Below are 21,267 nucleotides of genomic sequence, written 5' to 3'. Positions count from 1 at the left end.
TTACCATTTTGTCAGAAGTTGAGGTTGAAGGACTTGTAGTGTTTACTACCATCTTGTCCCTTCTTCTTTGTCGTTTGGCAAGCAATGAGACAGCACCTTCAACTTCATTCCAGTCGGTCTTTAGTCCTTGCTCAGCATCTTTATCTTCAAGAAGAAGCTCCAAATTTTCTTGAAACTCTTTACCTGCAGCTTGTAAGAAAAGATCTGTCTTCTCTGCATCTAGTGTGGCCCTTTCTGTCCTTGTGAGTTGTGCATAGCGCCGCTCAAATTCCCTAAGTAGCTCTGTTATTGATAGTCCTTGCTTTGGCTTGACTACCCATTCTAAGAATGTCCTTTTGGTTACTCTCTCAGAGTCCTCCATGATATATTCCTCCTTTAAAGCTACTTTGAGTTCTTCCCAATTTCTCCCATGCCCACCTTTAATTGCCCTAACATGCTCCCTAATTTATGGAGCAACAACTAGCTCAAAGCTTTGAATCATCTCACCTTCTGACACGCGATACAGCTCATTCTCCTTCACATACTCGCGTAAGTACTTGGTTACATCTTTGCCATTGAATTGATCCATTCTGTTGACGACCACTTCTATGGCCTTCGTTGTAGAAATCTCCCTTCTTTTAGTGGCATGTTGTTGTTGCATGAACATTGCAAATGCTTGAAACATTTGAATTATTGTTGGGTCAAAATGCATACCCTGTTGCTCAACATGATCACCCATGGTTACGCACAAACTCTCACCCTGGCAGTTTTGCGTCGGGTTCACCAAAAATATGTCAAGAAGTAGGCGGTCTTGCTAGGAAAGCACCGGGCCTCTTGCTGTGAGAGTTTGTGAGGAAGCTCAAGGGTTATGAGAAAGAGCTAAGATGTTGATAACATAGCTTCTAGAGCTAAAGAAGAAATGTAGCCAAAGAAGCCGCTCACTTTTCCTTACAAACACACACGTGATGGAGAGAACTCATGAAAGATAGTCATAAAAAAACAAAAATGAAAACATCGAGATTACGATCATATCGTATCATGGGTAGGATAAAAGGGTTAATGGATGAGTTAATGATATTTAATCTTTGTTGTCCAAATAAGCTGTGGATTGCTCTTTGGAACTGTAGCTTTGTGCTTGCTATAATGTATATGTTTTGTCTAGCGATTGAGATTAGTTGTGAGTACAAATCCTCTTGATTCATATTAAATTAACCACATTCACATCAAAAGAGAAGTCATAGTCAATAATAGGTAGTATGATGGGATCTGGTGAGAGAAGTATTTCGTTCAGGACCAAATAGAAACACTATGCGTTGCTAAAAGTGAATCTTTCGACTAATCCAAATGTTGACCCTAATAGATTGCACTGAATGGAATTGAAAGAAATTACCACTATGTGGATTATGGTTATTCATCAATGATATACTTAGTATGTTCAAAGATAAAGGTGTGAAAGAAGTGAAAGGAGAAGAAGAAGAGAGTTTCTCTCCCAAGCCCTATTGTTGCCCTTAGGCAATAAGGATACTGCGGGGAGAGAAGTACTTGTAGCAAGGAGATTCTAGAGTTTGTGGAAGAGAATGAGAACCTTAAGAGAGAGAGATGCTTGTGGAAGATGAAGATATGGTTACTAACCTTGTGCTCATAATTGTTTCCCTCAAGAAGCTTGTACCCATTACATTGACAAGGTTGCTGCTTGAATACCTTCCAATGAATCAATTAGGACACAACAAGAGAGATCAGAGGAGGAGTAAGATAGAATTACAGATAGATCTAAGTGTGGTGGTGGTATTAAGATAGATAATGAGAGATAGAGATAGAGTTAGAGAAGGGTATTGGACTAGATATGCAAATGAAAGTAAAACTAGCAACATATATCTTACATGAGAGCAATCGCCACCACCTTAATGGAGAGAGAAGATGAGGCAAGACTTCCGCCTTTCTTCAAGAGAAAGTGCAGCACTAAGATGAGTGTGTCACTATGGAATTGAGCTATTCTCACTCACTCATAACTTGCCCCAATGAAGAGAAGGTTGCCCTTTTTATAGGTGAGGGAGCCATGTTTTACATAATCACTTGATTAGGCTAAAGAGTTAGCCCAAATCAAATGTTCTTTGGATATTTCTTAAAATGGGCAATATTAGGACTCAAAATATCATGAAATTCAGCATTTTTGGTCATTGAGGCTCCATGTGGGTGCATGGGTCCCACCTAAGCATCTTCTGTGTGGCTCCAGCAGGGGGTCCCAACTTGTGTGTCTTGTCCTTCAAGGCATCTTTGAGATGTCACATTCACATGCTTATGTCTTTTATCCTCCAAATATCTTATTTTATGGAAAAAGACCAAGATTACCTCTTTTCACTTGATTCACCTGTTTACCATCTCTTCTTGCAGTGTAGTTGTGAGAGGGTTTTTCACTGGTTTCCATGTAACTTTTGACCTGTAACTCGGATTGACATGCTTCAAAAGGCAAAATTGACCTACTAAAAGAGCTTGACTTGGTTTTGGCCTTTTCTCCTCGCCCTTAAGCCGGGATTTTCAAATTGGGATGGTCCAAAAAGCTTTGGATCTTCCTTTTCATAAAGTCTTCTAGTAGGCCCTTCCCTCCTGTATGTATCCAAGAAGGTATGCATTATTGAAGGATTATATTATTAAATAAATGCGAAAAGAATAAAATAATTTATATATGGTAGGGTATAGCTGAGATATTAGAAGAAATATACAAATGCTTTTCCCCCAGACAAAAAGAGGCACAATCATTGATACTTCTCTTGCAGTATTTTCTAATAGTAATGTACATTTATATTACTTCAAAGGTAATACTAACGTATGGTAGAAAGCTTTTATTTATGCATATGAGTATTATATGAAGTATACTTATGCGTCAAAAAGTCACAAGATAAATCGTTTAATGCCCGTTCCCACTATATACGTTGTCGAGAAATTTTGCGGTCTTGCCAGGAAAGCACCGGGCTTATGGCTGTGAGAGTTTGTGAGAGAACTCAACAAAAACTATATGAAGGAGTTAAACCATAGATGCCATGAAGACTAGGGTTTGGAAAGAAGTTCAACCAAAGAAGACTCACTCTTTCTCTCTTGCATTCACACACACAAAGGAAGAACGCAAAAGAGAATGTCAAAACAATACGAAGATGAAAACATCAAGGCTATGGTCATAGCGTATCATGGGTAATATGAAAGGGTTAATGGATGAGTTAATGGCATTCAATCTTGACTGACCAAATAGGCTACGAATTGTTCTTTGGAATTGTAGTTTTGTGCTTACCATAATATAGATATTTTGTCTAGTGATTGGGATTAATTGTGTGTACAAATCCTCTTGGTTCATAGCAAGATAACTACGCTTACATCAAAAGAAAAATTATAGTCTATGAGAGGTAGTATGATGGGATCCGGTGATAGAAGTATTTCATTGAGCCTTTCAGGGCCGAAGAGAAACACTATACGTTGTTGAAAGTGTATTTTACGGCTAATCCATACGTTAATTCTAATAGATCGTACAGAGTGAAAGCGATAGAAATGATCATCATGTGGGTTATTCATCTAGGATAGTGTGTGAGAAATGTAGATATGAGAGAAGTGAAGAGATGAGAAGTTTCCCTCCCAAGCCCTATTCTTGCCCGTAGGCAATAAGGATACTGCGGGGAGAGATGTACCTGTAGCAAAGAGAACCTAGAGAGGATGAATGAATGAGAGAGATAGGTTTGGTTAAGGAGATGAGATTAGATACATATATATATGTTGGATTAGAGATGAAAATGAAAACAACAAGAAATCAAGAAAACATCAATGTAGAACACATCTTACTTGAACCCTTCGGCACCATTATTGATGGAGAGAGAAGAAGAGTGGATAATTCCACTTTGATTGATACGCCAAGTACAACACCTTCTTTGATTAGAGTTGATCCTCCAAGGATGGCGTACAAGAATGGCTAGTTTTTCTCTAGGAGAAAGTGTAGGCTTGGGCTTATGTTAATGGGGCTAAGTACAATTAGGCATTACTACTCACTCCCTCAAGAAATCCTCTCATCAATGGCTTGAATGCTTGAGTTCCTTCCAAGGAAGAAGAGGTCCCCTTTTATAGGTGAAGGGAACCCACAAGGGTTTACACAAGAAGAGAGGAGCCAGTGTGAACAGGAATTGGAAAAGTTGGAAATGAGCTGTCCCTGCATGATGTGGGCAGACTGGGGTCCAGTATTTTAATCATATCTCCTCAACCGTAGCTCCAAATAAAAAAGTAAAAATATGGGCAGAAACTTCAGCTCATTGGCTACGATTTTCATTTTAAAATCATTCTCCAATTCGGATTGGAACCTTGTGTAAAAAATTCATCAAAATAGGGTCCATTTATGGCAGCAAAAGTCTTCATGTGGTCTCCTTAGCCTTGACTTTCATTTAATTCTCAAGGACACCTCATGCCATATGAAAGCATGAAATTTCTCCTTGACAAAGTTTTGTAACCATGCTTGCAATAATGCATTAAAATAAGTGTATCTTTGAAATCATGCCACCTAGTGTCCCACTAGGATTTGATTCTCTCTTAGTAGCTATTTAAAAAGAAATATAAGAAAAGTATAAAAAATACATAGAATATATATATATTGGAGTTTACCCTAGATATAGGATCTAGATAGGGTGTGAGATGATAATGAAATAGTAGAAATAAAGAATCAATGCTTTTTGCCCCAAGTTAAAGAGGCGGAGCTATTGACACTTTTCCCATAGTATTTTTTGATGGTAAAGTAAGAATACATTACCCTTGAGATAAATAATAAGATGAGATAGAAAGCTTATTTTTATACTTACATATGCATATGTACATTATAGGAAATATAATTATGTATCTAAAAAGTTACAAGATATCTCTTGTAGCATGTGTTCCCACTATGTACATGTCACAACACGACATCCACCCCCTCTAAACCTGCACATCCTCCGGCATGTGCCAACCTCATTTTAACTTGTGAAAGCAATTGTATCCCCTGTCATCCCATGACCTCCTCCAGGATCATATGGGTAACTCAAAAACTTATATTGTACTAAGCATTGAGATTCTCCACATCTTTTAATTGCTCTCGGATCAGAAGGAATTGCTATATACATCTGTCTCCAAAACATCTGTAACAAATCTCCATTATGCGCAAAATCTTCATGACGTAGAGACATAAGTTCCTCATCCTCCTCTTCAAAAAACACTTCCAGGCTTCCTGTAATATACTTGAAAGATTTTTGAAACTGCACTTCAACCTTCTGACCAACCTGTAAATCCATACGTACCTCTTTCGCATAGAAGTCTGAATCTGCATCTTCATTCTCAAAAGAATCCTCTAGATAGCCTTTCTCAACATCGAGAGAAACCTCAGAAATATGCATGGTAAACCTCTCATCAATTCTCTCACCTTTTACCAAATACCTATCCAGCTTTACATCATAAAACTTTGCATACCTCTCAAATATGGTGTTTAATTCCCTCTCCAAATCATCCTGGTAGGTATGCTCCCGGTCACTTGTAACTGACTGCTCAAAAACCTCTTTGGAGTTAGTCTCTGACACAATATCTTCACCCCTTCTTCGTTTTTGACTCATCGCTAAATTATCTTCAATTGAATTATGTCTCCACTCTTCTAGGGAGAACCCTTCTTCATTACATGGCTTTGGTGTCAGCGTAGAGCTAGCATCCTCTTCTTGCTTCAAGGAATCACCATGTATACCCTTCCTATCCATAGCAGATAGATGCTCACAAACCTGCTTGCAATTAATACCCTGTGACACAAGACCTAAATCCCTTTTATACCTCAGATATTGTTTGCATACCTGCAGGCAACCCTGTATAGTAGGCACTTTATGGCAAGCATCTTTATTTGCATCTTCACACAGATAAGAAATATCACCCCAATCACAGACCATATCCCAAGAGGTTTCTTGCTCTTCTGCTCTATCCTCTGATGTCACTTCAACCTGTATAGCATTCCCAAACACTTCTCTATCTTTGATTTGTGAATCTTGAAGATTCATAGCTTCATCTGCAGAACCCCAATCCTCATGCAGAGAATGTGCATCTGTCATTCCTTTTGTTGGCTCTTTCTTCTTTCCTATTGTAGACTCCTCCATGAGTACTTCAGGTGGAGATGCTACTTTTGTTGAGGGTGTTTGAGAAGGCATTGAGTCGCTTCTTCCCCCACTTCTAGAAGCTCTTTTTGATGGTCCTTCATCACATTCTCACGTCTGTGCTTCTCTTCTACAATTGCCTCATTTTGTTGGCATTTTGTAATGTAGGCATGCATTGACAATGAGTCCACTGGATCATTCCATCCTGTTTCTAGACATATGCAATCACCTGCTTCATGTAGAATCTCTTTTGTAAGCTTTCCCTTTTTAGCTAATTGCATGACATTTGGCCAAATTTGACCATGATGGTCACTCACCTCTTCATCACAAAAATGTTCAATTTTTACTCCATAAGTAGCTGCCTCAACTGAAGAGGTGGCATGCTTGGTTGCCATATCTTCAACTAAGGTTTGCATTCCCCCCTTCCCAAAGTTAGTTCTCAAGGGTAGACCTGTCTCTCTTAAGTGGATTTTACCATCCTTAAAAAAGACAACATCTTTTGACAAAGCATCACTAAAATCATCACAATCCCTTCTTACATGGTTTGTACTATCACACCAAATACATCTATTAACAAACCCTTCTTTGGGCTGTTGTCTTTGCCTAGGAAGTGGCCCTGATGGTTGGCCTTTTTCTTCAAGCTTTGCAAACTTCACCTTCAAGTCACGCGTTCCCTTCACAAGCTCATCTAGCATGGACTCATCAAACTTAGGAGCGATAAAAGTAGGCTTTACCATTTTGTCAGAAGTTGAGGTGGAAGGACTTGTAGTGTTTACTACCATCTTGTCCCTTCTTCTTTGTCGTTTGGCAAGCAGTGAGACAGCACCTTCAACCTCATTCCAGTCGGTCTTTAGTCCTTGCTCAGCATCTTTATCTTCAAGAAGAAGCTCCAAATTTTCTTGAAACTCTTTACCTGCAGCTTGTAAGAAAAGATCTGTCTTCTCTGCATCTAGTGTGGCCCTTTCTGTCCTAGTGAGTTGTGCATAGCGCCGCTCAAATTCCCTAAGTAGCTCTGTTATTGATAGTCCTTGCTTTGGCTTGACTACCCATTCTAAGAATGTCCTTTTGGTTACTCTCTCAGAGTCCTCCATGATATATTCCTCCTTTAAAGCTACTTTGAGTTCTTCCCAATTTCTCCCATGCCCATCTTTAATTGCCCTAACATGCTCCCTAATTTCTGGAGCAACAACTAGCTCAAAGCTTTGAATCATCTCACCTTCTGACACGCGATGCAGCTCCATCTCCTTCACATACTCGCGTAAGTACTTGGTTACATCTTTGCCATTGAACTGATCCATTCTGTTGACGACCGCTTGTATGGCCTTCGTTGCTGAAATCTCCCTTCTTTCAGTAGCATGTTGTTGTTGCATGAACATTGCAAATGCTTGAAACATTTGCATTGTTGCTGGGTCAAAATGCATACCCTGTTGCTCAACATGATCACCCATGGTTACCCACAAACTCTCACCCTAGCAGATTCGCGTCGGGTTCACCAAAAATATGTCGAGAAATTTTGCGGTCTTGCCAGGAAAGCACCGGGCTTATGGCTGTGAGAGTTTGTGAGAGAACTCAACAAAAACTATATGAAGGAGTTAAACCATAGATGCCATGAAGACTAGGGTTTGGAAAGAAGTTCAACCAAAGAAGACTCACTCTTTCTCTCTTGCATTCACACACACAAAGGAAGAACGCAAAAGAGAATGTCAAAACAATACGAAGATGAAAACATCAAGGCTATGGTCATAGCGTATCATGGGTAATATGAAAGGGTTAATGGATGAGTTAATGGCATTCAATCTTGACTGACCAAATAGGCTACGAATTGTTCTTTGGAATTGTAGTTTTGTGCTTACCATAATATAGATATTTTGTCTAGTGATTGGGATTAATTGTGTGTACAAATCCTCTTGGTTCATAGCAAGATAACTACGCTTACATCAAAAGAAAAATTATAGTCTATGAGAGGTAGTATGATGGGATCCGGTGATAGAAGTATTTCATTGAGCCTTTCAGGGCCGAAGAGAAACACTATACGTTGTTGAAAGTGTATTTTACGACTAATCCATACGTTAATTCTAATAGATCGTACAGAGTGAAAGCGATAGAAATGATCATCATGTGGGTTATTCATCTAGGATAGTGTGTGAGAAATGTAGATATGAGAGAAGTGAAGAGATGAGAAGTTTCCCTCCCAAGCCCTATTCTTGCCCGTAGGCAATAAGGATACTGCGGGGAGAGATGTACCTGTAGCAAAGAGAACCTAGAGAGGATGAATGAATGAGAGAGATAGGTTTGGTTAAGGAGATGAGATTAGATACATATATATATGTTGGATTAGAGATGAAAATGAAAACAACAAGAAATCAAGAAAACATCAATGTAGAACACATCTTACTTGAACCCTTCGGCACCATTATTGATGGAGAGAGAAGAAGAGTGGATAATTCCACTTTGATTGATACGCCAAGTACAACACCTTCTTTGATTAGAGTTGATCCTCCAAGGATGGCGTACAAGAATGGCTAGTTTTTCTCTAGGAGAAAGTGTAGGCTTGGGCTTATGTTAATGGGGCTAAGTACAATTAGGCATTACTACTCACTCCCTCAAGAAATCCTCTCATCAATGGCTTGAATGCTTGAGTTCCTTCCAAGGAAGAAGAGGTCCCCTTTTATAGGTGAAGGGAACCCACAAGGGTTTACACAAGAAGAGAGGAGCCAGTGTGAACAGGAATTGGAAAAGTTGGAAATGAGCTGTCCCTGCATGATGTGGGCAGACTGGGGTCCAGTATTTTAATCATATCTCCTCAACCGTAGCTCCAAATAAAAAAGTAAAAATATGGGCAGAAACTTCAGCTCATTGGCTACGATTTTCATTTTAAAATCATTCTCCAATTCGGATTGGAACCTTGTGTAAAAAATTCATCAAAATAGGGTCCATTTATGGCAGCAAAAGTCTTCATGTGGTCTCCTTAGCCTTGACTTTCATTTAATTCTCAAGGACACCTCATGCCATATGAAAGCATGAAATTTCTCCTTGACAAAGTTTTGTAACCATGCTTGCAATAATGCATTAAAATAAGTGTATCTTTGAAATCATGCCACCTAGTGTCCCACTAGGATTTGATTCTCTCCTAGTAGCTATTTAAAAAGAAATATAAGAAAAGTATAAAAAATACATAGAATATATATATATTGGAGTTTACCCTAGATATAGGATCTAGATAGGGTGTGAGATGATAATGAAATAGTAGAAATAAAGAATCAATGCTTTTTGCCCCAAGTTAAAGAGGCGGAGCTATTGACACTTTTCCCATAGTATTTTTTGATGGTAAAGTAAGAATACATTACCCTTGAGATAAATAATAAGATGAGATAGAAAGCTTATTTTTATACTTACATATGCATATGTACATTATAGGAAATATAATTATGTATCTAAAAAGTTACAAGATATCTCTTGTAGCATGTGTTCCCACTATGTACATGTCACAACACGACAACGTGCCACAACACGACAACGCGCGCGCATCTATATGTATGGCTGTGTGTGTGTGTGTGTGTGTGTGTGTGTGTGTGTGTGTAGTTTCAAAAAGTTCAAGGCAGCTTCGGCAATGAAAAAAGTAGATTTTATATCTAAATACAAAATTATTGAGTGATTTAAGGAAGGTTTTGAATGTACCTTAAAATTGTAACTACTTGATTGGTTATTAGTTTGGTCTTGGAGCAGCAGAAAATTGTCAGGACAAACTTGGAAATAACAGAGAAGAAATCATTGGTGGCAAGGGTGTAAAATAATTAAAGGACATATATTCAATGTGTCGAGCCAAAAAAAGATTAAACTTTGTAGTAGTACTCACAAAAAATATCATTTTCCTTTTGATTGAGTCTTTGTAGTAGTACTCACCATAAAACAAAAACTTTTTTCTTTCCAATCTAAATACGTGGTTCGTTTGGAGGTAGCAAAATTGAGCCTTTCTCAACCAACTTATAAAGACGACAAAATCAAAGAGCCTGCTTTACTTACTGTTTTAATGAAAAATGAAATCATATCCATAAATAATCTCTTTATAAAAAAGAATTTAGTTGTTCTAAACTTCATAATGTGGCTAGTCATAGCCCAATGCCATATGTACTTGTGGGTGCGTTCAGACACAAATTCAAAGGTATAATTATATAAAAAATACACGTGTTTTTCAAAAGCATGCATGTGGTAGTAGCACACACTAATACTACCACATCTCTAATAAAGGGCATAGTTTGAGCAAAGTAGACTGTTTATGGTCTTTGTAATTTTTAAAGGCAATATTCTATAAAAGGAAGGCTCTATTTGCATCGTAATCTGAAATCTTGGCACAAAATTGTGTATTTAGCAACGATTGCTGAATGTAAGTTCCTACACCACTCTACATGTTGAAAATCTTATGCATCAAGCCTTCTCTCATCACATTAAAGAAATAGTCTTTTGATATAGCTCACAAAAAATTTGATTTGATCTAGTTAATAGAATAGACAAGAAATAAAATTTCTTGCTACACAAATTTGTCAAGGAAAAAAAAACTTTGTTTCTTGATGAAAGCTCATTAAAATAATAAAAAATATTCATAACACGCGAAATGTATCCAACTCGTAGCCTAGTGGCTTGAGTGCACATAGATCCATCAGAAGCATGAATTTTTTTTTCTTTAAATGGTTATGATTTTTCTAGAAAAACATGATAGTAAATTGTGACACAGAGTCACACTAATCACATCTACAAAAAATGGCTTAATTTGATCAAAGCCAATTTTTCGAAGGTTCCTCTAGCTCTTTGGCCAGTTTTGTATAAGAGAAAAATTTTACTTGAGCTAGTTTTCTCAAATAGACTATATTAGTGCATGATAAGGTGGATTTCTGTAAGCATCAATTGCATGTATCCTTCCCTATCAAAGGCAAGAAAGCTACGATCGATCATTTATGAAAGCAAGAGGGAGAAAAATCATTGTCTACCATTCCAAACACACACACACACACACACACGTGCAAGCGCGCGTAAGATTTGATCTTAGTAATATTAAGTTGAGAAATCCATATAACTTAGAAGAAAGAGACAACACGAGGATCAACTTAAGATTTAAGGGCCGGTGAAATGATTCCAAACAAGGATCACCTCTAAACTTTAGAGCAAGTTAGTACAATCTTGAAACGTAAATGTGGTGGGCCAAGTTGACGTAGACTAAATTTTTGCATGACCCAATGCAGCCACTGAGAAGAGGAGGTTAATAGATATCCAAGATGGAAAACAATTTTGTCATAAGATTGAGTGCCAATCCTTAGATCAAAAGGTAGTAGGTAGGATATCAAAAAGAGCACTTTCAGTCGCACAACTAATCCAACGGGTTCTAAAGCAATCATTATCATTTATATGCCAAATTGGTGGTCATGAGACCAAAACATGCAACCATCTGCATATGCTTGCCCTGTTGAATGTTTAATAAAAGGTCAAATTACCAAAGCATGCGATGGATAAGTGTCAATCAAATGATTTTTTTTTTATTTTTTTAAAGAGCAACAATGAATGTATGGCAATAGCATGGGGGAGAGTGCTCAAGAGATATAATCAAGACTCTAATCATTTATAAGTTCTCCATCAATGACGCTAGAAGAGTGGCTTTGTGCTCATAGAACATGTGTACAATGTTTTGCATAGTACCAAAGCCACGACAAATCCCGATCTGAGCAAACAAAATCCCATTCAAATGTATCAGAAGCTTTTGCAATATCCACCTGCATAATTTGTACACTTTAATTCGTTTATTTAGCAAATTCCACACCTATAAAATCATTAGCTAAATTATTAAGAATTTGTCTACCCATATTGTGCCAGCAAAGAATTTACAAACCACATGCATGATGGGACTCCCAACATGAGAAATTTTCCCAGAAAGACTACTTAGGTAAGAGCTTAGTCGCTTTCCAAGAATCGAGAAGGAATTGCTTTTGCTATGCTTGAATCATCATTGCGAACAACAGCTGCTTTGAGTATGTCCCAAAATTGAACAAAATATTCAATTTGAGAACATCCCATCTAGGAGATTTCCAATAAGCAAGAGCTGGCAGACTCTACTTTAATTCAGACTTTTTAAAATCCTTTTCCAAATTCAAGGCATCTGCTTAAGATAAAATCAGTGCACCATAAGATGACAACATTAGATGGATTTGAAGGAGCAGAGAATCATTCAAAGTGATTATGCAAGGCACTTGAAAGATCTTGCCCAAATCAAGCTTAACCCTTTCAATGACAACTTTCCCTCTATCAGCTAGGTCATTATCAGCAACAACAGATTGCAAATCACGCCGACATAATCCACAAAATCAGCATACTCAATTTAGTAACCAAGCAAGTAGGAGGATTGACCTACACACGCATGATGATTGCATTTAACATACTCTTGTCCTTTTGTTAATACCGTAATTTTACACTCATACCCTTACAACTACTTCCCTCTTTAAATCTGCAGGAAATGCATCTAATACCTCTGAAGAAAATGCATGTTGTACTTCCACCTCCAACACGTGTGGATCTTCAAAAGAATTACAAAAAGAACCAAGACTACATTATCACTTAGCTTTACAATGTAGCTTGCAAGAGACATTAGCAACCAAAGCATGCTCCAGCATAAACTAGCCTAAAACGAAAGCGCATGAGAATTATTGAATAGTGTGGTATTGCATGTTCGATATCCTACATACCAAAGCAATTGAGAATTGGATTGATCAAGGGTGAATGAGCATAGGAGTGACCTTGAAATTTCAATGCGTTACACAGATAAAAAGACATATACATCGTCCGTAATGAGGGGGAAAATGGAGAAAATACAAGACTTTCGTGTATCCCTGAAAAGCAGCGATCATGGCAGGTTTCTCTTCAGCCACGAAACGGATGGCGCCGCCCATTTGTCAACAGGAAGATACGAGTCAATGTGTAAGCCATCAAGGAAATGTCAATCAGTATGAACTCCACCAAAATAGCACCATAATGAAGTACTCTGGTGGGGAGGTGGCTTTGCTTCTGTCAAGCCTCAAATGAAGAAGCATAAAATTGTAAATCACGAAAGTTCTTTTTTCCCTTTTCTCCTGGCTTCAATCTCTGCTTCAACCTCAGACAGACGAACCCTCAGATTCGTAGCTTCTGCTTCCAACTCTTCAATATCCTTAAGCTTAGGCTCAAGTTTGAGGTCAGTATCGAAGTACTTGAAAGGTGTCGTAAGATTTTTCGAGAAGACCTTTAGTGGTTCAATTCCACGCACCTGAAAAATCAATCTCTCTCTCTCTCTCTCTCTCTCTCTCTCTCTCTCTCTCTCTCTCTCTCTCTCTGAAAAAATCTTCTAGTTAAATATAACAATCTCAAGGGCACAGCACCACAAAGGTATGATCCCAAAAAGTCCAAAAAATACAATCAATGACCAAGACTCATGTCCAAGAGGTGGAAAGCTCTCCTCATACTGGGTTATGACTACAGGAAGAGGGATGCCATCTCTTTTTGAACTACATGAAGGTACATCACTATAAGGCAGCTCTTAGTAAGCCCAACAGTTGACTTGCAGGCAGCTTCTCTCCAAGCACTTTTATACTAAGCAACATGCTTCTAATGAGCCCCTGAATTATAAATGGAACTGAGGGTATCCGCTGACATTCAGATCCCAATGGAGACTTGATTAGAATCCATGATGAAGAGGTAGCTCACCTCCGATGAATAAGACCACAAGCAACACAAAAACTGGAGATGGTGACCTAGTGGGACGCCCCACCAAAAAGTGGATTTACAAAAGTCCGGAACCAGTAAGGCTCATGTGTCCCCAATACCAGACTGTCTGCTGAAGCACACCTAATAAACCAGCTCCCCATGAAACAACAAATACATCTGATGTGAAGGCCTCTGACAAAAAACTGGTAACACCCATTGTGTAAACCCCGCAATTGAGGAGAGGCTCGTGTGACTCGCAACGATGTCCCAGATCCTAGAGGGCTAGCCAATGCACCTTGACCTTTTATGAAGTGACATATCCATCAGTCGCAATGGGGGATATAGCAGCCGACAAATGAGACGGAGACCATATCAGACGGACTAGGCTTACAAAGATTTTTAGCCCTACAAAGATGACATCTCACTAAGGTGCTAGAGCACAGGAGGGAATCACTCTAGAGCAGAGGAGAGCTGAGCGCGTTGATTATTGAGATCACCTGGTTATAGACCATCACATTAACGAGGGCAGGGGATCCAAGACATCAGAGACATCTCCAGAAGAGATGGCTGCACAGGCGTGCTGACTCAGTCTTACAGAGGCTCCCCTATGTGCACCATACTATCCCCACCCATCACCACACAATGGACCTAACTAGGCTTGCATTTTCATGACATACTATATAGATATGATTTGGGCCCCATACTGAGTAGAGCTCATGCAACCCTCATCTACTCGTCAACCCACCCACACTACTCTTATGCCTTGTATACGATACACACATCCATTCACAATCTCCTCCACGAGATGTTAATAATATTTGTCTTTCTCTATCTTCTTTTGACAACGAAAAAACAATCTATGAAGTAAACATCTTGAAGGCAGATTCCCCAAAATAAAACTTACGATGTCGATAACATCAAAGGGATCCAAACATGACTAGTTACATCCAGCTGAAATCCATATGAGCAGCTTCAAGTCTCTCTCTCTCTCTCTCTCTCTCTCTCTCTCTCTCTCTCTCTCTCTCTCAGCCTACAAAGATTTTTGACAGCCGGAGCTTTTACTTGCTTTCCACACCGACATGGTGCAAGCACAGTGGATTATGTTATGGCCCAGCCAGGTCTCATCCCATTCTTTCAGGATTTCATGGTGGGCACTGGGCCAGTTGGAGTAGCAGTTGATCATGCTATCGTGTCTTTCACCCTGACCTTTCAGTTCAGCACAGCTCCATTAGGTGGGGTCCCCATACACACTCCGTATACCTTCACGAGGGAGACGGATTCTGTGTATATGGATGAGATATACAGGCAGCTATGCACTCAGGAGTCGGGACGGCCACTAGATGAACTCACTCAGATTTTGACAGAGACGCTCCATGATGCAGCATCAGAGGCATACCCCCACAGCCAACCCACACGGAGACGATCTGGGAACATGCCCTAGAACAATTGGTATGATGAGGAGTGCAAAGAGACGAGGATCAAACTACACAGGGAAGTGCTCACGGGTATTACCACACATCGACAGTCAGGGATTATCTTTCGCCGCCTAGTGCGACGAAAGAAAAGGGCCTATCTATCTAGATTCTAAGCTAGAGCGGGATCTATATGAGCTATTGATAAGTCAGGACTCAGGCGAAGCATGGAGGCTATTCCACGAGCATTCACCACCACCCGCGGTCACCTCCACTGAGACATGGGGGGAATATGCCACATCTCTCTACACAGCATTAGGGCAACCACCTCTGCCGGACCCACTAGAGACATGCCCAGAGACATGTTCTTTCTTTACTGCCGAGAGGGTAAGGAAAGCCATTGACAGGATGAAGACAAGGAGAGCGCATGATCATGATGGTCTGGTAGCAGAACACTTCATCCATGCCAGGGATATGCTTGCAGAGCTCCTGGCTATGATCTTAATCGAGCCATGTATGAAGGCTTCCCGGAGACCTGGAGTATGTCTACGATTGTGCCTATTTTCAAGTCAGGAAATCCCATGATTATTGCACCATCATGGTTGGCCACACATTAGCTAGGTTGTATGCATCCGTCCTTGAGCAGTAGCTCAGTAGATGGGCAGAGCGAGAGGGAATAAGAGCACCAGGGCAAGCAGGTTTCAGGAGAGGTTTCTCCACTCTTGACCAGATTCTAACACTCAGAGCCATTATTGAGGAGGGTAGACACCATGGCAAGAGAATCTATTGTAGCTTTGTGGATTTCCGCAAAGCTTTTGACACAGTGCCGAGAGCCAGACTTATACACAGACTACAGGACATGGGTGTGCCTACAGAGCTGATATGGGGTATTCTGGCTCTATACAGGACAGTGATGGGACGGGTACGCACCACTGAGGGAATGTCTGACATGGTCCACTCCATTATTGGAGTAAAGCAGGGATGCCGACTATCCCCGACTCTTTTTGGGATGTATGTGGATGAGTTTTCAGACTATGTAGAGCGGCAGGGAGATGGGGGGGCTCAGCTAGCAGGGACATGGATTCCGTTGTTACTATATGCTGATGATATTGTGCTGATTTCAGACTCCCCAGAGGGGATGCAGCGTCATTTGGATGCTCTGCATACATTTGCTCGTGACAGTGGATTGTCGGTCAATCTGGGAAAAACCAAGGTTATGGTGTTCAACACCACACCATAGTGGGTCAAGAGGTCGGCACCCACATTTATGTATGGCCAGGAGACTGTGGAGTACACAGATGCATATACCTATCTTGGGGTAGTATTCAGTGGACCGATGTTTTCACTAAGGAGAGCATCAGAGACTAGACTGACGAGAGCATATGCAGCTTTGGGAGGACTGGAGAGGATGTGTTCGCAGGTTCAGTTTCAAGAACCGCGAACAAAGCTATGGCTCTTTGACACTCTAGTGACTCCAGCTATGCTCTATGGAGTTCAGGTATGGGGATCCTCAATAGACCACCATGGGAGATCTGGTAATACAGATGGATGGAGATGTATGGAGAGGCCTTTGGTCTCTATGATCGCTCAGATGATTCGGGCTAAGGCCTCAGTACCACATGAGATTATCCGAGCCGAGCTAGCCGCCCCCCCCTCATGGTGGAGGCACTGACGAGATCAGTCTCCTTTATGCACGGTTTATAGGATCTCCCCAGAGACAAATACGCTCGGCTTGCCCTGGAGTCATCTCAACAACTAGCTCTACAAGGCGATACAGCATGTTGGTATGGACAGATGACATCATGGTTCCAGTCGCATGGTCTCAATATGGATAGATTACCTCCGCTTCAATACTCCTTGGATGCACCCTCCTTGTCTCTCACACGGACAGAGATCCCCAGGTTCATACGTCACGATCTGATTCAACTAAACACCAGGAGCACATGGATACAGCCGACACAGGAGTTGGGCACAAAGATGGCCTTCTACAGAGAGCATCTTCTCCAACTCACCGAGGACGGCTTTGTGACTAGGCCACCATACATGGATACACACTTATCTCATGGGATAAGATGCGCTATTGGACAGATACGCACCTCCTCACATCAGCTCCAGATCGAGACTGGCTGATTCCGAGGGGTGCCGGCAGGAGCCAGAATATGTCACCTATGTAACTTAGAGCCAGAGACAGAACTGCACTATGAGATACGCGGACGCTTCCACTGCTTGTTCAGAGAAGGGTTCGGACCTTTTTCTAGAGTCATGAGATACAAGGATCAGAAGTGTCTCGAATTGTTCCTGCTAGAGCTACGCAGACTTAGGGAGAGCTTGCTGAGGACATCAGGGGAAAGACAGTCTCAGAGACGAATCACAAAGTTCTTTACACCAGACAGAGGAGAGCAAACGGAGCAGTCATTACAGCCTACTCATACTAGAGGTACACTGCTTGACAGAGCCACTGAACTTGGCAGATCCAGACGTCCACGACCTCGGGGGGTCTCCCACTACCGACGAAGGTTGCAACAAAAGATACAGATCGCTCTAGCTCGACATGCAAGACGCCCAACCAGTGACCATGGAGGAAGTCGATGAGATCCGACAACGACCGATGAGAGATTTCATCAGAACCCACAAACCCCCCTTCCCTCACCCCCTTATTCCCTTTCTCCTTAGTGCCTTAGTGTTTTAGTGTTGATTCTTTGTAACTTGGTAATTTCCGTACTCACACATGGTATCAGATTCACCAATTGTAACTTTTTGGTCTCATAGGTCATTTTGGCCTTTTGAAGACGTTAATATAACATTTCATTTCATTTCTCTCTCTCTCTCTCTCTCTCTCTCTCTCTCTCTCTCTCTCAAAAGCGACACGTGGCAAGGACGAGGGCGAGGTCGCGCAAAGCTGGAAACGCAGAGAACGCAGGTTTTGCAGCCTCAGTGTCGCATACGCGCACGCTGGGAGATACAGGTCGCCCCGAGGGGGCTGTCTTTCAAGCACAGCAGGGTGTTGCGCTGGCCACAAGGTATCCCTTACAGGGGGCCGTGCATCATACTGTTAGCTACAAAGACAGGCGCCCTGAGGGGCTGTTTTATTGCGCGCACAGCAGGGGGCTGTGCTGCCAATGGCTATTCCACAGAGGGGGTAATGAGCCTCACTGTTACAGCAGGTCTAAGGGGCAGCGAAGGGGCCTGCCTTTCTGTTTTCATCCCGTGTAAGGTTCTGGTTCAGGGCTTCCTCGCGAATCCAGCAGGGGACAGCAGGTCAGGTAATCACAGAGAGCTCCAAGGAGGCTCTGGCAGATTGTATGCAGTTCGCTGCGAGCTGACCCAGCAGAGGGCCGCGTGTTGTCTTTGATGCTCAGGCCGTGAGACCTTCCCTCAGCGGAGGCCGCGTACCATTTGATACTGTTGACAGGTGCAGGTAACGAGAGTGAACACCAAGGGGCTGAGCCTCTAGGTCTTTGGTTGAACTCATTGAGCGCCCGCACTGGGCTGTGGCTGTGAACATACCCGCATCGGGTTGTGGGCATTCCATTGCCGTCCGGTCTCTCAGTTGTGTGTTTAGTGTGGCCGTCTTGTGATGGAGGTCATGAGCACAAACCCAGCACTTCCCGAGAGTTCTAGCCCCTCCCCCTTGAGTGGTTTGCATGCAATGGCATCACCAGCAATGAAGAAATCAACTTTTATGACTACCAGCAAGAGGTTAGCAAGCATGGAAAAGGAGATGAAGGCGTACAAGACAAAGATGGAAGAGTGGAAGATGGAGAAGGCGGTCTTTCTTCAGTGGAAAATCAGTGAGGCCGAGCTTCGAACTCTGGAGAAAATGGAGCATCGAGCCGAAATTGAAGACCTCAAAAATCAAATTTCAGCCCTCAAGAGAGACCTAGCCGAGGCAAGAGCCAATGGTGGACTAGAAGAGGGAGAAATCCAACCCTCAATGATAGAAGAACTTAAGGTAATCAAAGAGCAAATGCAAGCCATTAAGGAAGAGGAGAAACAACAGGAAGCAAAATGGTCTTAATGGACAGATATGATTACCAAAACCCATAAGAAAGTGAAGGAAGCGGAGAAGTGGATTTTGGTCGCAAAGAAGGGCAAAGGCAAGGAGGTATCAATCCCCACTCCCACCATCATCGGACAGTATGCAGCATCATTATACACTGTACCTGGACAGCCACCACTACCAGATCCACCACAGCCATGTCCGGCTACGAGCACCTTCTTTACCACAGAGATGGTAAAGGAGGCCATTGACAAGATGAAGACCAGACGGGCACAGGATCATGAGGGTTTGGTAGCAGAGCACATTATACATGCTGGGGACTTGTTGGCGGAGATGCTTGCACGGTTGTTCAACCGTGTCATGTGCGAGGGCTTTCCTGAGTCTTGGATTGTACCTATCTTCAAGACAGGAGACCCCACAGTGCCAGGGAATTACTGTACTATCATGGTAGGACACACATTGGCATGGTTGTATGCATCCATCCTTGAGCATAGGCTAAGGAGTTGGGCAGAGATTATGGGCATACGGGCACCTGGACAGGCTGGTTTCAGGAGAGGCTTCTCCACACTGGATCATGTCTTTACACTCAGAGCTATCATTGAGGGTCGAGCACATGGTAGATGGATATATTGCAGCTTTGTGGACTTCCGCAAAGCTTTTGACACAGTACTGAGGGCCAGATTGATGCGCCGACTTATGGAATTGGGGGTACCCACAGAACTGATATGGGGGATTATGGCATTGTACAGTTCAGTGAAGGGTCATGTACGCACACCAGAGGGGATATCTGACATAGTTCACTCCACTATCGGAGTGAAACAGGGATGCCCATTGTCCTCTACTTTACTTGGTATGTACGTCGATGAGGTCTCTAATTATATTTGACAGAGGAGGAGATAGAGAAGCTCAGCTTGCAGGGACATGGATCCCTCTTTTCTTGTATGCTGACGATATCGTGTTGATATCAGACTCACCAGAGGGCATGCAGAGACATTTGGACGCATTGCATAGTTTTGCAAGGGATAGTGGATTGCTGTCAACCTTGGTAAAACCAAGGTCATGGTATTTAATATCACGCCACAGTGGGTCACGAGATCAGCACCTACATTCACATATGGTCAGGACATTATGGAGTACACTGATGCGTACACATATCTTGGAGTGGTCTTTAGTGGACCGAGGTTCACACTGAAAGTGGCAGCAGACACTAGATTGACTCGTGCCTATGCAGCCCTAGGCGGTTTAGAGAGGATTTGTTCGCAGGTTCAATTCCAGGAACCTCGAACAAAGCTATGGCTCTTTGACACTTTGGTCGCTTCAGTTATGCACTATGGGGTTCACGTTTGGGGACCATCTGTTGACAATGCTGGATAGAGTAATATGGAGAGGCCCTTGGTATCTATGATTTCTAGGCTGATTGGAACCAAGACCTCAGTTCCACATGACATCATACGAGCAGAGCTGGCTGCCCCACCTATGGAGATTGAGGCACTTACCAGATCAATATCATTTGTACACAGCTTATGGGACACCACCAGGGACAGATATGCTAGGCTTGCTCTTGAGTCATCCAGACAGCTGGCATTACAAGGAGATACATCATGTTGGTATGCAGAGATGAGCTCATGGTTTCAGCATGGACAGGCTGCCCCCTTTCCAATATTCTCTTGATGCACCATCTTTGGCTCTTACACGGATGAAGATTACTAGACTCATTCGGCAGGATCTTATCCATCTTGATACCAGGAGGACATGGATAGAGCCATCACGGGAGTTGGGTACGAAGAGGGCTTTCTATAGAGAGCATCTTCTCCAACTACGACAGATGGATTTGTCACACGGCCCAGCTACATGGACACACATCTATCTCATGGGTTACGATGTGCCATAGGCGAGATACGCACATCTTCACACCAGCTTGGCATTGAGACAGGTAGATTCAGAGGCATACTAGCAGACAGGAGGATATGTCAGTTATGTCATGCAGAGCCAGAGACAGAGTTTCATTTCATATGTCACTGCACAG

General features: G+C 41.9%; 1 protein-coding gene across 1 annotated transcript in view; it reads right to left on the bottom strand.

Annotated features, from left to right (window-relative positions):
- Positions 1 to 12,772: 12,772 nt before the first annotated feature.
- The window catches only part of LOC147449584 (P-loop containing nucleoside triphosphate hydrolases superfamily protein), a 123,138-nt gene continuing 114,643 nt past the window's right edge, over positions 12,773 to 21,267 (bottom strand). The window contains exon 7 of the mRNA XM_086522012.1: positions 12,773 to 13,392. Within this exon, the coding sequence (XP_086378138.1) occupies positions 13,192 to 13,392 (201 nt within the window). The 3' untranslated portion in view covers positions 12,773 to 13,191. The remainder of the gene's footprint in view (positions 13,393 to 21,267) is intronic.

This window comes from Adiantum capillus-veneris, chromosome 10, assembly GCF_014529385.1.
Source record: "Adiantum capillus-veneris isolate H3 chromosome 10, ASM1452938v2, whole genome shotgun sequence".
In the NCBI taxonomy this organism is placed as follows: Eukaryota; Viridiplantae; Streptophyta; class Polypodiopsida; order Polypodiales; family Pteridaceae; genus Adiantum; species Adiantum capillus-veneris.
This window is presented reverse-complemented; position numbering and strand designations above follow the sequence as displayed.